The sequence below is a fragment of the Anas platyrhynchos genome, chromosome 5, assembly GCF_047663525.1.
Source record: "Anas platyrhynchos isolate ZD024472 breed Pekin duck chromosome 5, IASCAAS_PekinDuck_T2T, whole genome shotgun sequence".
NCBI classification, from domain to species: domain Eukaryota; kingdom Metazoa; phylum Chordata; class Aves; order Anseriformes; family Anatidae; genus Anas; species Anas platyrhynchos.
In genome coordinates, this window is record NC_092591.1 from 37,536,180 (window position 1) to 37,553,500 (window position 17,321).

General features: G+C 41.5%; 1 protein-coding gene across 19 annotated transcripts in view; it reads right to left on the bottom strand.

Moving 5' to 3' along the window:
• RAD51B (RAD51 paralog B) overlaps positions 1-17,321 on the bottom strand; it is a 474,920-nt gene that overhangs the window by 128,966 nt on the left and 328,633 nt on the right. Inside the window, exon 11 of one of the 19 annotated variants that reach the window (XM_072038856.1) lies at positions 8,198-8,319. The exons of the other annotated variants lie outside the window; for them this stretch is intronic. Coding sequence (XP_071894957.1) covers positions 8,315-8,319 — 5 coding nt within the window. The 3' untranslated portion in view covers positions 8,198-8,314. Of the gene's footprint in view, positions 1-8,197; positions 8,320-17,321 lie in introns of those variants that run through there. 19 annotated transcript variants of the gene reach the window in all.

The window sequence follows — 17,321 nt, forward strand, 5'->3', positions numbered from 1 at the left end:
TCAGAGCCATCAATCAGGTGAAAACCCTGTTCCCTATGCACACACTGGGCTTGAAACCATTACGGGCTGGCTCTGCTCCCACAGCCAGCTGGAGACAGAGGTGCTTCAAATGCGTTCTACGGGAAAGGAAATACAAACCCCACCTTCGGTGGTTTTTAATTAAAAAAAAAATCTCAAGCCTCATTGGTTCTCAGGAAAACATGGACTTGGCTCATGTTTAAAGTGATAGTGTGGAAATAAAATTAGTGTTTTAACAAATTCCCTTCCCTCTGTTACCAGGACTGCTAACAAAAGGGCTGTTCACTGTAAAAATAAGACTTTCTGGTCACTGGGAGGCAGGTATTTTGGGCTTAAAAGACGAGTGAATTCAGTTATGAATTGACTCCTCTTGCTAGGAACTTGCACCTATCTTTTTACAGTCCTGCATTTCTTTGAAATCAGTTCTGGACTATTCCAGGGACAGTCAGCTCTGTTAGGCTGGATAACAAACAGATAGCAAAGTAATTGCGCCAGATGGCAGAGAGCAGCTAGTGAGGAATTGAATGCCACTTATCCAAATGGTAGATCATTTCCTGACAACTATCATCTCTATAGAGATAGAGGAGGATATATTCTTGTGAGTGGAAAATAAACTGGAACGGAAACAAGGTTCCTTGGTTGGGGTGCAAACTGTGATAATGGTAATTTTTCTGTAGTGTCCCATTGAACAGAAATTAAATACGTGACATGTCTCAGTTTGGTCTTTGGCGAACTTACAGGCAGGTTTCTGATACGCCAGCCTAGCTGACATTCTTTTTGGTAGAATGAGCCGAGAAGCCAAAAACTGAATGAACATCCTTCAGGCCCCCAGAGGACAGGAAAGGACTTAAAAGGTTATAAAACATACTAGTTTTTATTTCTGTCAACATAAAGGTAAGGAAACATGACTGCAAGCTCCTCTTGTTAACACTGAGTTCAAGTGTGTGGATACAGCTTCCTCACAACCTCTACTGGAGAAAAAAATGCTAGAGCAGCAACAAATCATCTGTAATGTTCTGTGCTGGGAAAGACTCAGGGATAAGCAAACAATAGGTCCTTATATGCATCAACCTTTTTAAAAACCAAATTGTAACAGCTTCACTGTACAATTTATTCTGCTTGCTAGTGGTCATGTTCCTGCAGTATTGGTAAAATGACAGCTTCCAGTGAACAACACACAGAAGACATTCACATCACTGGACAAGGCTGAGAAATACAAGCTTTCACGGTGTTCTGCAGTTCAAAGGGAGGAAAGTTTGTCATATTGGCAGAATATTAGCTGAGGGAAAGAAAATGTGTGAAGGCAGTTAAATAAGGTTACACAGGTGCTGCTACTTCAGACTGTGGAAAAGAAATAAATTGTAATACATGTGAAAGAAAATAATCTCCCTAACGCTCGAGTCTCCGTATGCAGGGATAAAACCACAAGCCTGCTTCAGGAGTGTTGCCCTCCTCGAACCAGCCAAACATCACACTGACATTCTTTAGTGACTTGTGGTTTGGGGAGACGGCCATATGCAAAACTGAGGGCTGCACTGTTCTTAGAACTAGGAACTATTTGTGTATGTTCTGGTAAACTCGGAGATGCAATCAAGCCAAAGAAAATTTTACAGGCTAATAGATCTCCGTCTCATGATAAATTTTATAGTCTCCTAAGACGATTTTATCATTTCAGGCCACTCCTCACCCCTTGCAAATCAACAGAGAGTTTCCAGTTTTAGTGGGAAGATGAGAAGGGTTTAAATGCTGCCAATATCAAAACACAGCATTTCAGACTAGTTGGAATTTGGAGCAAGACTTCTGTGATTGCTAGAAATAGGTCAAACTCAATTACATCCGAGAGTACTGCAAAACTTTAAAGAAACCCAGGGAAAGAAATAAATGAAGTTATTACACTACTAAAAAAAAAAAAAAAAGCCCTTACCTTGAACTAATTTGTACTGAAGTAGATACAATTTTACCAAAGGGATTTTTAAAATTTAAATTGTTAGGTAGGAAGAATTATTGCCTTATGCCTTACCAAAAGTCATCTTTGTTCTGGACTGAACTACTATATATATGTATAAATTTTTTAAGAGAATTCATACAGGAGATACCCTTAATGTTTCTACAGACTGAGCCTATCAGTGAAAAAATATCAAGAGTTGGACTTGTTACTAAACATGGTATTTTTTATTAAAAACAAACAAACAAACAACAACAACAAAAAAACAAACTGGCTTCACTAACTTCTAGTTGTATTAAACAGGTATAAAAAGAAAAAAATTAAAAAAAAAAGGTAAAAATACCAGGTTTTAGTTTATCATTGTCAAGCACTTCTAAATATAAACTGGCAAATTGCGTCACCCCTCCACATTCCACCACAGGAAAATGCTGGTATTTTTAGGGTTCGGGTAGCTTTAGATCTAAGATGCACCCTTTTAACTGCCTGCACAAGTAGCAGCCATACTGGTCTTTCTAAAGGCAAGAGGGGATTGAAGCAGGCATCTTGCCAGCCAATTGCTATCTAACAGCAAAACAATGAGATTTAAAAACCCCAGTGTAAATGTAAGGCCTGGAGATGAGCCCCTTTAAATTCCATCTCCCTGCGTTTTTTTCTCCTCCTTATCTCAGCCCTAATCTTAAACCTCATCACAGCTGTCACCTGGCCCATCAGTGTCCTGCTTCCACTCTTTGCTGCTTCCCATTCTTGTTCCTTCAGGATGCCCAGAGAATTACTGTGAACGGGGAATATCATTTAACATCACATTTCCAAACACTGCCTACCAGTGACTCAGCAGTTCATAAAGGCAAGGAAAAGGTGTTGCAAAAGATGGATTCATCTTGTTCTGAAACGTGCTTAGAGTATTGTTGGATAAATTTTCATATGAAAATAAAAATTCTTTCCCTTTTTTTCCTCTTAATATCCCATCCATCATTCGTTCAGTAACATGCAATCTGTACTACAATAAGAGAGGCAACAGGGCTTCTTAAAAAAACAGAGTTGCTTTAATCACAGGTCAGACAACATGTTTGTTCCCAACAATACTTGAAACTATCAAAAAGAAACTTTCCATCTAAATCATCCAGAAGCAAGTCCCTTATATAAATATTCCTGGCCCAAAAGCTATGGTAAGTTTACAATTAGTTGAAAACAAGATTTTGTAATGGAAAGCATCAGACAACTGCAACAGCCATAGTCTGATTAGTTCTGCCTTTGCATCAACGGTGCAGTGACTGCAATTCCCAATGGCAGAACAAGCAAACACATCCAAAACAACATCCAAAAGGACTCCTTAACAGATCACTTAGGACACATCAATATATCCAGATGCTCCCAGCTGCCTGAACAACAGGGGCAATTCCATGCCTATCTCTGCGCTGGTATTAACTCATGGGTGTCCTCTGGAGGTCACTGCCTGGGCTTTCATGTGGTTACGACGCCTTTGTGGTAAATCCTTTCTGGTTTTGCAGGTGTAGAGATACGTGTCTTACAAACACAGCTTTCTCCTAACTTCTCTGCTCCCTCCTTTTGCCAGCAATTACTCAAAAAATGCAGAAAATATAGCAAAAACAAACAAGGATTGCCTGATCAAAGCTTTCTCATTCTGTTCTACCTGAAACTCAGTTTAGTGCCGATAAAAAGTAACAAGCCCTAGGAATGCTGGGCTCAGGAGTTCTCTAACTACCAAACACATCAGGGATGAGCAGCAGCACAATTCCCCCGTCTGCCAGTACACGGCTGCTGCATCCTCAGGCAGAGGAAGGCTGAGGACAAGAAAAATCCAAGGCCTCTGACCATGCAGTCTGGGACTTCCATGCTGACACCACCACCTTCCCTTCCCAACCATCATCTTTCTGTAGATAACTGCAAGGAGCACTGCTGACTCTTTTCAGAAAGACTAAAGATGCTTCAACCAGTTTTAGCTGGCCTAAAAAAAAACCCAGAGGATTGTTTTTCAGCCAGTTTAAGCCAGTTCCTGCAACTATTCAGGTCAGGAAAGTGCAAGTGCCAGTATAAGGGAAGGCGAGGGGAGCACACAGCTGGGAGCTGAACAAGCAGGAGCACAGCAAACCGATCACTTTAAATTGCCATGGAGATGAAGCCTAGCAAAACGCAGGAAGAAAAAATTTGCAAAGAAACACTTTGCAAATCTACTGAGTTAGCTCATGAGCTCCTACATGTTCGCTCCTTAAAGCTAAAGCATTTCTTCAGATATTTGTAAGAGATCTTCCCTGCTTACAACAGAGGTAACTGGGCCCTGCTCCACTCCTTTCCACTGAAGGCAGTGGAAAGAAATCATGCTGCTTTTGAGCAGCAATGGCAATCAAGGCAAGAAAAACAAAACACAACCAACAAACACAAGAACAATGAAACTAAAATATAGCCATGCAAAAGTAGTCCAGAAGGACAATTACAGACAGCAAACTACCGTGAGAGAAGTGGTAAATGGAGCCACTTTGGGTTTTGCACTGAAACCTGCTCTGTTGAACATCCTGCACTAGCTGGAAAGTGGAAATGATTTACAGTAGGCAAATATCCTGGTGTGTGACAGCTTGAATGCTGGCACAGTTGCGGATATAAATCGATGCTCCCCGGCTTGTAAATTAAATAAGCTTTGAATTCTTTACGAATCGGCAAAGTGTGTATAAGCTGCTCAAAGGCAACCTGGCGTGTACCTAAGGTAGGCTATGGCCAGACGCTCTCTGTGCAAACAGCTGTCTTAGTCTGAGATGTGACTGCCCTCCAGCTGCTGTACCTGCCACCCTGCTGAAGGCTGCCGTCGCCCCAGCTGTCGGCGTGAGTGCTCCTAACCCGCTTCAGGCAGGATTTGTCACGTCAGTGTAAACGACTGGTTTGAGCTCATGCACCTTTCCCTTGCAGGAAACATAGTGGGGAGCGCACACACGAACCCCTTCCACGGTCGGAGGTGGCCAAGAGAGGTCACTGGTCAGTAATCGGGCTGAGTACTGCTCCCAGCTGGCTCTGGAGGAAGGGGGCTGCCCAGAGTTTTTGACTGCTTTCTTGTTTACATCTGGAAATTGCATGGGTTTAAGCAAATGTACAGTTTATATCCAATTCTCTTAACTACTGTAAACCCTTGTGTAAGCACTTACTGAAATTTAGCTTAAGCATGGGTGTGGCATGAGTTTCACTAAATCTGTTAAACTGATTTAAATTAAACGGGTGGGATTTCTGTGTGTTAACAAATCCTTTGCATCCCCAGGAGGGCAAATTCTCCCATTATGCACATACCCACGCAGGAGTAAACATGCACACAGCAAGAGTAAATCACATCAGAATTTGGCTCTGCTCTAAGCCTAGACCAAGTTTTAAATGGTAACAGATCCCAAGTGACAAATAACAGCAAACCTTGTATTCCTTTACTATTATTCCCAGGGCAAAAACACTACCTCAAATGCAGGGAATATGAAGCTTTCCATCCTCACCATCCCTGCACCTATTTTCCTCACGCTCAGGGACAAGCTTTGAGCAGAAGTGTGCAAGAACCTTGGTCTCCCAGTACTTCAAAGGGTAGAGGTCTTGCAAAGCTCCATATCCTGCCTGCTCCAAAGAATGGAGCAGAGCTGCCTTTGGCTTATGGGGGAGGAGAAAGGAAGTGCTTGTAAGCCTTGAATACAACCAGCACATACAGTAGGTCTGATTCTTGTCCTATCAGCCTTGACGCAATGTGTCCTTTTCCTCCAGCTACTTGAGATAAACAGGAAAGCAAAAAAAATCAGTGCTGGAAAAAATACAAACCAGTTAGGAAAGAAAACGTTATTGTCAAGTGTTCTAATGGTGATTTCAAACAATAGCGAGTACAGTATGTCATATGAAAAACACTGCTACGATAGCCAATCATACAAAAACTAGAAAAAAAAGACTAAAAAAACTCACACTACAAGAATAGGTAGTGATTACAAAAAATGCGTTAAGTCACTACAAACAGCTTATAAGTAACAAAGCCTGCAAAGTGGTAATATTCTTGCACCCATTTTTCTGACTGGGAAAGTACTTTACAGACAGTTTAAGAGGTTTGCTGTGGTTTGCAGAACAATCCCATTTTGTACCTGAGTGGCTGCCTAGCAAAGCCTTGAATTGCACTACCTTCCTCTAACCATTAAACCATACCAAAAAGAATTCTTTCATTAATGCCTTCGTACACAAAAACAGGTGAAAACTGGTTATAGAGTGGAAGCAATCTGTTTTGGCACTCAATGCTACTTCCAGGAGCCAAGTCAACTTTCTGGTGTGAATGTAGTAGACTTCATACCACTGAAAGGGCTCATTCTACAGCTGAAGACTATAAAACATATCCTTTCACAATGATGTTTGTACCTCTGGAGCAGAAATCCCTACTGAAAATATAGGTAGGTTATGAGAGCAGACCTCACTTATACATTTTGTATTTATAAGTTCTGTTTATAAATACATTGGATACAGTAAGTTAAATTAGTAATGAAGGGCACAGCTTCACATAAACCAGTGCAACTCGGTGACGTGATGAGAAATGCCTGAACCAGTTTCATCTTTTATTAGTGGGCTTTTATCATTTGTAGCACGGACATGAGGGGACTTGAAGAGACCCATTCATCTGCTCAGTTAATTTAACAGATCTCTTTTTCACTATGGAGTATGATATACTGTCACAAATAATTAGCAGAAATATGGAAATTGATATTTTCCAAACTCTCCAAATGCTGTATCCCACACATTTTCAAGAAGAATTTCAGAATTATCTGAAGGCATTTACTTATGTTATCCAGTCACTCAACAAGTGCAAAGCTGAGCAGACGTGAGAACTAAGGCGTTCCTAGTGTCCATCAACATCTTCTACCCATTAGACTGTGCTGCTTATTCTCATTCTAAAAGACATAATTGTGATTAAGAATGGGTGACTATTTTTATCTGATTAACCCATTAAAAACCTCCCTATTCACTGAACTGTATGCAATGGGCTTCTATTCCAATTTTTAAAGAATGTTGGTTCGTATCGAAAAAGCAACAACCACAACCAACCAACAAACACACAAAACCTCCCCACACCCTTGTTAAAACTGCCATTAAACGAGTGTCTTGAAGCGTTGTGGATGGACTCTACCATGCAGACAGTACTCTCCAACCCAGTCCTCCCACAGAAAGGATTGTAAGGCGTTATTAAAGCAAAGAGAAGAAAGCTGCTCCCAGGACATCCTGGGGGAACACACGCCCCCACTGCTGCTGCAGAGCATGCCCTGCTGCTCAGGTCGTGTGGCCTCAGTTCTCCACGAATGCAGCTCCATGCTCCCAGTGCTGCTGTACCTGTCCCAGGCATGCTCTGCCACTGCCTGGGGTTGTTTGTTCCTTTTTCCATTCACAAGTCAAACCAACACTTGTATTTTCCTCACGCTCTACAGACTTCTGCTGGACCACTTGGCTCTTTCCATATAGCAGGGCATGATAGTTGGATTTACCTACTTGCTGCCTCCTATGGAGGTTTTTCTCTTGTACCTCTCACCCTGCTTCTGCTTTCTTTCCTTTCTTTCCTTAAACCCAGCTGAGAGCACTACTGTTCTGGGCTGTGCCCTTTGGTTGTGGGGTTGTCCACCCTGTTCCCAAGACGAAGTCTCTGCCCTAAAATGCAGGTCAAGTAAGTTAGCACTTCTGTGAACTAAGCATTCTCTTTGAATACTATGAAAAAAAATAGCTTGTTCACCAAAGAATAGAAGAAAAGAAAGGTTTGTAACTCCTAACAGAAAACACTTCCTGGAACATAAAGCTGGGAATGTATTGGTATGGTCAGCTCAGGCTCAGGAGAGCCAGCAGCAAGAATACCAGCCTGCAGGCTTCACTTTCTGTTAATGAAGTGGCTTTTACAAGAGAATTGTTATCACATTATTAGAAAAAAAAAAAAAAAAAAAAAAAAAAAACACAACAAAATACTTCCAGAAAAAAAACAGCATACTATTTTACGCATCTGAACACTTTTCCTCTCACACTCCCACGCAAAAGCACAGGCTGTGACTCCACACTAAATCTTGCTTTCCATCATAAATCAATCTGAAGGAAGAGATTATTCTCTAGCTTCTCTTTATTAATTACTTTAGTTAAAGTTATGTGTTAAAATATCCACCACTGATTTTCTAAGCAAACAAACAAACAAGTAAAAATCAAAGAAACCTATGAATTTTGACCATTATGGGAATTTTTGCTTCTCATCTCTTGAAAATAACATGACCCATAGCCCATTTTTCAGGCCAGATTTCAATCCTCTCCAGCCAGCTGTCAGGAAACCACAGAAGGTGCTTGAAAGAGCACAAGAAATGGCTGGTTCTAATCTGAAGGAAAAAAAAAAAAAAGTTGAGGAACAAGGCAGCTACTTGTGGCAGAATGTTATTTTTTCTTCAGTCTCTGCCTGCATATTTTCACAACATGTGTACTCTGTTACCCCGTCACTTCCCTCTTTTCCTTGGGTAAATATCTCTGCTTTGGAATAAAAGAAGGCCCAGGGGTGCTACTTGTAAGGACTGCACTCGCCTTGATATGTTGTTTTTGAACTGAACGCATACAATGGCCACATTTCAAACTTGGACCTTTGCCATTATAGATGTTGCTTTTAGTTTAACCTTCTCAGATGATGGGGAGGGGGGAGGCTGGAGGTAAGGAGGAGGCTGTGAGTGGGGTCATACACTCCATCTTTTACCAGATGTGGGATCTCATGGGAGCCGAGCATGATGGCCCACACAGACCCCTCTAAGCACACAACATAACAGACAGAGAGGGGAATGCAATCTAACCCACTCCAAGTACCAAGAGTTTGCAAAATCAAATACAAACTCCAGAAAGAAATGGATGACTAGGCCATACTTTCACTATCTAGCTGCTTTATATATATATATATAAAGTAGGATTATATATATATATATATAAAGTAGGATTACTACTTTTTTTGTAAAGAAATCATTTGTTTCCAACTTATTGATGAGGATGGGAATCAACTCATAGGAGCTCTTTCCCACCTTCTCCTTGCAAAATACATGCCCTGTTAAATGCCCTGCATGGTAACACTGTGTTTCATAGGTGTAATACAGCCTGCCTTTTGCAACCCAACAGTGGGACTGGACTAGATTAGACATCTGTCCCATAGAAGAATGAGTTACAGTATTGTCACTTAGGAAATTCTGGATTTAACTGGCTCCAGTATTAACTCATGCTCAAATACTAACCCAGTTTAGGACACCAGGTAAGGTACATTTTTCAATACCATTCTCATGCATTAAATGGCACCCTGGCAATAGGTAGGGGAAGGACAACAGTTAGCAATGGGCTCACCCTGTGTAGGTACATCCCAGACTACTTCCAAGTGGCATCTGGATGAAGCTTGAACCCTTGAAAGCTGCCATGTGTATTGAGCAACTCAGAACTGGGAGCAGCTGCCAGTGGGGCTGAGTGTGATATTCAAGCAAAATGAATTTGGGAATAAAGTCTTGAGCAGATCCTTAAAGGTGTTAAGGAGGTTCAGGAGGAGATGAGTATTCTCTGTGCTGTAAAGTATGCTTTGCAAATATTTGGGAGTGTGTATTTTACACAAATGTGCCTACTTATATTAATAATATATCTAACCTCATCTGATCTCAAACCCTACAATAGATCACTCAGAGTCATGCTTAAATGCTTGGTCTTTGTCAACCAGCTCTTCATCCCTGATCCCTCCAATTATCCTAGTCTGATCCCTTATCTGTCTTCCAAAAATAATGCAGTTACTACGATTTTCTCTTCCCCACCATCACATCATCATTTCTTTGACTGAATGCCCCTTCTTATTCATCATTTTCTCCTTGATCTCCTTAGTATCCGTTACTAACCCCACCTTTCATTTCTCTCCCTCCTTACTGACACACATCCTGCCCTCAGCTGCACAGCTCAGAGGAGCAACCAACCACTGGTACAGAGCACAGATAAATTACAAACCACATGGCTGAATATTCTTCTTAGGATGACACACTTTTCTTCTGGCAAATCCCACCCAAAGAACCACTTCTCCCTCAACCCCCCCATGTAATTAGCCAGCACACTATGGAAAAGATAATGGGCAGATGATATTTCATTGTCTGTTCACCTGTTATGGGTGTGCTTCCATAACCTAATTACTAGCTAGCAGTACATTTGCTAGCCATTAAAGCTCCTTGAAAACTAACTTGGCACGCTGTGAATCTCAGATTACACACGTTTTGCTCCTTGTCCAAACAGCGCACCTCATCTGGAGCGTGAGCAGTGATCCATTGCTGAGGAGGGAGAAGGTGCTGCTCCAACTGCTATAAATGGGCATACGCGAGGTCAGCCGCTAGCATGTGTTATGTGTACAGAGATTGAACCAGTCCCTTGGATATGCTCCTTCCTGAGACAGGGGGAATTAAAATCATCTTTATCGTTTGCTTTTTGCAGTGTAGAGAGATTCATCCAGCATGGTATTCTAAATCTAGTTTTTGTATCAAAATAAAAACTAAAAATAAAATCTGTATCAAAACAGAACTAAAAATAGAAAGTCTGTGACCGTTCAGTTGTTCAAGAAAATGTAACCCAATAAACATTTTTCTCGCTGCTCCCTCAGAAGAGATATAGCAAGGAAAGTAACCTGTAATTGGGAACCTAGAAAGCTCTAGGGAGTTTTACAGCCCAGAGCCCTGGAAGTCCAAAATAGTTCCCCAGCAGAACGGATGTTACAGAAGCTGCGGATTTATTTATACGCACAGACATATCTGTGAAAACTCCAGGAGAGGTTATGAGTAAAATAAACTTAAATTTCTGTAGCCCCTTTACTAACCAACTGAACTAACTAGATTATTTAAGTTGGTGTCAGGTTTTTACCACTACTAAGATGCAAGCAGCTCTGGAGCAAAACAGCAGTACTTTGTAAGAGCCGAGCAGCATTCTGCAACGGCAAACACCATATAAAGAGCCCTAATAATATTACAGCAGGAGAATTTAGGCCCCGCATAAGGTAAATGAAATTCAGATGCATTTTGGCATAGAAGGGCTAACAAGTTTTTCACCTATTGCGTATGTGATATGCTCCCAGTGCTACAAGAGCCAGAATGTCTAAGATTAAAAAAAAAAAAAAAAGTCTCTGATGTCCTGCCCGTACTGCAGAGTTAGTCCAGGTGACTGAGTGACCAGGGGAGGCTGGCCAGGACAGTGCAGCCATCCCTGAGGCATCCAGCCGTTCTTCTGGGTGTCCCTTCTGCTTTTTGTGGGCACAGCACACAGTCCTGTGCTTTGAAAAATGGCTTTTCTCAGTGCAGTGCTTCTCTGTCCCTCCAGGCACTCTCAGAAAGAGGAGAGTTCCTACGGAGAGATGCAGAAAGCCACCCGGAGCTCGTGTAATTCGGTCAGTACCCGCCAGTACCCTCCAGCACACACTGGATGCCTCATCTGGTGAAGTGGCAGCAGGACCACAGCTCTTCAAATGCTGCTGCCAGGCAGGCCAGTGTGGCAGGCCAACAGCTGGGTAGCAGCCCTCACCAGGCTAACTCTGCAATGGAAGACTTAAGAGGATTCAAACAAAATAAAAAGGGATAAGGCCTGCCAAATCATGAAAACTTCTAACATGGCACTAGCAATTGTATCTGTGCAAAGAAACAGAGGAACATGAGAGATGGCTTAAAAAAGGGGCTGCCATGACCTGGTACTTCAAACAAAGCGGTACAGGCCCTCATAAAATGGTACTTGCCCAGAGAAGCTGTGGATGCCCCATCCCTGGAGAAGTTCAAGACCAGGTTGGATGAGGTCTCTTACAAACATCTTACCGTGTCTGTACCAAGCAGTGTTTTCACACTGTTCCCTTCCTCTCTCCTTTGACTGGATAAAGAGATAGGAAAAAAAACAACACAACTATGAAGATGGATGCCCAGAGAACCCTCATAAATTCACTTTCTGTCAGTTGAACTAATGAGACCCCCCTGGGAAGCAACGAGGAGCCTCCTCACAACAACCTCACTATCAAAAGTCACTTCTCTCATGAAGTACTCTAATCTCACAGGACCGAGTATCATGATAATATGAAAGCATCATAATAGCTTGAGCACTGTGAATTACTTCTGTAACATTGGATGTATGGGGCATGTTTCCGGCATGCTGGTTCCTGGTGATGCTGTTTGAATGTCTGTATTTCAGAATTTCAGAATTACCCTGCGTCTGAAAGATTCATATGCTATACAAACTCAATTTCAGAACAGAAATGCGATTCTCCAGACATCAAATTTCAGGCAGTCACTGCATCCATCGTAATTTTAGCAAGCTGGCTTTATCACTGCCCAAAGTTGCATCCTATTCCTCAGAAATATAATGTATGTTATCTGGTACAGTCCTACCCAGTATTTCCAAAATCTTGTAGAAATAAGCAGCTCATCAATTCTTTCCTTCAGGGATTGCCATATGTCTACAGTACTTCAGTACTGATGGCATTTCTGTCAAGTTCCAGATTTCCTTTCACAGTTTCATTTCTGTAGTTTTTAGACTATAAACATTTTGCAGCAATCCATGTGTAAAGGCATCCCACATAATCTGAGGTGATATCTCCTGCTCGTTTTGTTTCTTTACAGCCTCCCTAGAGGTTCTGAGGCAGCACTTTTGCATGCAAGTAAGCAAAGCTAACCTCGCATTTATCCACCTCCTAACCCTAAAAAAGAAACTGCCCTTAAAAACATGTTTTATTTCAGCTGTATCCTTGAAACCCCAAACTCTGTGAAACTAGAATGAACTAGTGTAAATCAAACAGTGTTCCTACCACTTAGACCCGCCCTGCAACCCTTTCCAATCAGGGAATCTAAAATTACCATATTTACAGCATCTGCAGCAGAGCCAAGTACAAAACAAGATGAATAGCTGTGACGCACAAGGCAGAGTGTGGAAGTATGCAGCTGGGCCTGCAAACAATATAGGCACTCGGCACTGAAGTCCATCTAATGCTTTTCACAGACCAGAGTGACTAAAAGGGGAAGGGGGGGAGGGAGGGGAAGAGAAATTCCAGGAAGATGAGTGAAAACAGCAGAAATCCCAGGCTGCTTCACTAATGGGTAATTGAAATGACTCACAAAAGGTCTAGTAGGGAATTCAATTAATTAGGACGTGACTGTGCCGAGGGGAGGAGGGAAAGAAAAGAATGCTGGCGATACAAGAAAATCGCTCCTCTCCATTCACTTAAAAAAGGGCCTGGAAGAAAACCTCAAGGGAGGAAAAAGCCAAGTTTTTCAAGGCAGGGCCTCTACCCCTTCTTAGGCACAGAAAAAAAGCCACAGTCAAACTGCCTTGGCTTCAGGGGAAGAGAAAAGAACAAATAAGTATATCCCTATTCCTCCCCTCCTTCTCTTTCTAATGAAAAGGAAAAAAATAAAATTGGGTATATTAATTACGTCACCGTTAAGGCAACTGGTAACAAGCAACTATGAGGACAAGAAAGAGGAATGAAGCAGGATAGCCTAATACGGTGCTGGTAAATAGCAGCTGTCTCATCGTAGCTGCACTGTTTATTCCATGTGCCAATGAGAAGAGGGAGATAGGACGCAGTGGGAAGATGAATAAATGAGAAAAAAATGGGGACGGATGAAGGAAAAAATGCAATGTGAGAAAGCAGAGAGAAACAGGAATGGGGACAGGCAAAAGGACTGTAATTAACAAAAGAAGGGAGTAAAGAATGGAAAAGGAGTGGATGGAGAGAAGATGAAGGGATGGGAACGTATTAGAGACACAGGAGAGGGAAAACCTCTAAAGGAGAAGAGGAGCAGATGTGGGAAGGGTCAGAGAAAGAACGAGAAGTTTCACAATCAGTCAGCAGTTAGAACTTGCTGTGATGGGTACATGGTAACAGCAATGTTGATTCAGCAACCATATATTGACAAATACTGCTTCTACCCAAGCCTCAGAGACTAAATTTACACTAGTGCTAGTTTAGAAATCCCCAAGAATGTGCAACCTAAACTTCCAGGCCCACAACCAACGATCATTACTGGTAGTGGAACAACTAGCCTAGATATAACAACCAGGGGCAAGTGTTCATTCATGGGATTGAAAATAGGATCTGCAATCATTTAGGATAAAGTTACCATAGCTTGAAATGTAGCTCTCATTAATTCCAACTCCAAGCTATTGCTGGCAGGCTGGCTGTTCAATTGCTTTATACAAAAGAACCTCACGGTCATTGTTTACCTTCGTGAATCATGATGAGATCTAACAAAAAGTACTTCTTAGGCCCTATCGGGTTCAGCACTGAATGCCCTCTGAAGGCTTAGATATGCTCTCACGCTCAAGGATCAAGATACTATCGCTGTGAAAGGTTGGCAAAGTTTGCAGTATGCTGCGTGTTTGGGCAATATCTGAGTATTTCTGTTCCCAGGGCTGTCAATCTGACATCTAAGCAAGAAAACATATAAATCAAACCAATAATGTCAGCTCCACTGTCTAAAGTTTCAGAAGGCCAAAAGATTTTTTATAAGCTTTATTTACTATAACAGGGCAATGAAGATCTGGCAGTGACCAGGAAAATAATTCCTATGTAGTTAAGATACACCAGACCAGGAGGAAAAATGCAGTATTTAGCTAATGAGAACCAGTGTACAAATACTGATTCAAATACAATTATCTTTATACCAGTCTGTGAATACACTGGTGTCCAGACAAAGAAATTCCTTAAATATAACTGCATCTAGTCTTTCATGGGTTTTAAGTTAGATTCATGCAAAAGTGAGCATACAGAAATTCCTAGCTGGTTTTGAGCCGACTGTCCAACACAAGAGGAAAGAGTGCCATGACATTTGGAGCAATCATCTCCCAGAAGAGGTATAAAGTTGAGATCCAAATTCCTACAGCTGGTTTAAGAAAAGAGCCCTTGGAAGTTCTGCAAAGACATTATTGTTAGTGCTCTGGACAAATGTAAATGCATTGTCATTTCTACCAGCTGGGCAGCTAGTTTCTATGGAAAAGGACTGCAAACAGTGTGCATTCAGTGCCTAGGTGCCTATGCAACAATGCAATTGTCATACAAGAATTACAATACAGCTATAAAACGTCAGTTAAGTCAGGCAATCCCAATAGCAAATTCAAGCTGGGCAGCCGAAGCACCACTTGACACAGTACTTTATTCTGCTTCAAAGCTCCATTCTTTTCAAATTCTCTCTAACATGTCTAATGAAACAGGCAGTCTGATGTGCTCAGAAGGTCATCAGTTTCTACCCAGAGCACCTCCAAAATGTAACAGGGCCTTGATTCCATTGCCAGTGTAATTTTGTTCTTTTTACTGGGTCTCGATCAAGTTGCATTCATGAGAACTGCAGGCTAGGTCAACATGTACCTCGAGGCTGTCTGGATTCTGTTAAGCCAGGCTTTTTGACCAGATCCTCTTCTCCCCCTTTTTACAAAACACTCAGCAGAAAAATAAAATAAAATCTCTCTCTTCTGCAAAATTAAAATAATTAAAATAAATTCCTTTTATCTCTCTAATTAAGTACCATCCTGTATTTAGTCAGTTGACAGCACCAAAGAATGATTTTTCTGTATTCCACAATGTCATCCTCCCTGCCTGGATCTATTCAAAGCCTCTTGTACATATTTAATCACTCCTAGCCAGGCCTGGCTAATGAAATGCAGGGCCTTGCCCTGACCTGACCTTGCTATTTCTATTTTGGCTCAGCACATCCTCTGCTAGTTGGTTTAAAAAAAAAAAAAAAGTTGTTTCTCTTCTCTCTTGGACTTAAAGGTCCTGTTACTGGCAGGGGGTATGGTCAAGGACACTGCTGAATACAGAATGAATGACTGAATGATTGTGAACCCTGATTTGCAAAACTCCTGCAAGCCCAAAAAGGACCACAACAACTTAAGCACAAAGTTTTTTTTCCCCCTTTTTCTCTTTGGCTGGCAAGGACTGGTGGTCACTGTTCAACTACAGTGAATGGCTTATGGCTAGAAAATTCTGTAAGAAAAATGGGCAGCTCAAATTGTTTGCAGCAGTCTTTTATAAAGCACTGGTATTCATTCTATGGTTTTGGGCACTTATTGCAACTAGAGATGTTCTTGGTTTTCCCCTTCTGCCCTTTCTATTTGCCAATACTGCAATTTAAAATCTATTTTCCCTTTCTGAGAGCTCATAAAGAAGTGTGATCCCATTTATGACCACTTAGGAAACACTGGATATTGGGTTAGCCCATTTGTCACATGATGTTGGTTGTAGGAATTTATCAACATGCCAATCAGAAGTCAGAAATGTTTCCAGTGTACAACTGAACAACATTTACACGGTGATTCATGTGGTCTCTTTAAGCTGAGTTTGTTTTCGAATAGTTTATGATTTTGTTGGCCATGAGTTTTGGTGTTGTTTGACATACTTAGTTACTGGATGAACCATAAACCACATTTGAAGTCAGAAAGAGCATGGGATATCTTTCTATTCTTTGTGTGTAAGCAGTGCCTTACATTGTGGGGCTCTGGATACTGAATAGGGGTCACAGATGCTATTACCAAACAACCAACAACAGCACAAAGTTCTGTAGGTACTCTGGCTGTCAGAAAAAGCAGGCTCAGCAGCTCAATTCTTCGTTGTTCTTCCAATTATATATCAATGGAGTCATGCCAGAGGAAACAGCAGTAAATAAGACGAAGATGCCTTTAGCTAGCTATCCAAAAATAATGCCCTATGTCCCATGGGGCACTGTCAGCTATGGAACCAGGGACGTATATAACATTTCTAATGGCCAGAATCAGTTTAACAGGTCCTTATGAGCTCTTCTGCATGTACTGGTACTAAGATAACAAGAGTTAGATCTCCATTTATAAGTCTAGTCTTTTGTCAGCTCAACTAAAACAAACAGGTTCAAGTTGCAACATCCTGTTGAATAGAAGCAAGTAGGACTTCTAGGCACTGCTTGAAAGAAGAAATGTTAAAATCATGTTTGCAGTCAGCAGAGTCAAACAATACAGCTGTGTCACCTTCCTCCTAATGCTGTTTATCATGTTCTTTTGTAGTCTGGTTTTCTACACAGACAACGCTTTTGCAATCACATTCTGTATCCCAGTCTATATAACCTTTTCAGCCATTGATTGCTTTCAGCCAAGTCTGGAAAATAGCAGGGGTCCTCAAACATCTGTGAGGTCACAGAAATTGAGTGAAAATAGATGGCTGAGTAGAGAAGAAAAGAAAGTTCCTGTAGATGTTAGTAGACTGCCTGAAACCCAGAGAGAGGACTTCTCAGTATGACAAGTGCAGGAGAATTTGTAGATGTAGTCAACCAACCACAAAGTGCAGCTCCGTACAGATTTGTAACTTCCTTTAGTCGATGTCCTGTGGGGTTAG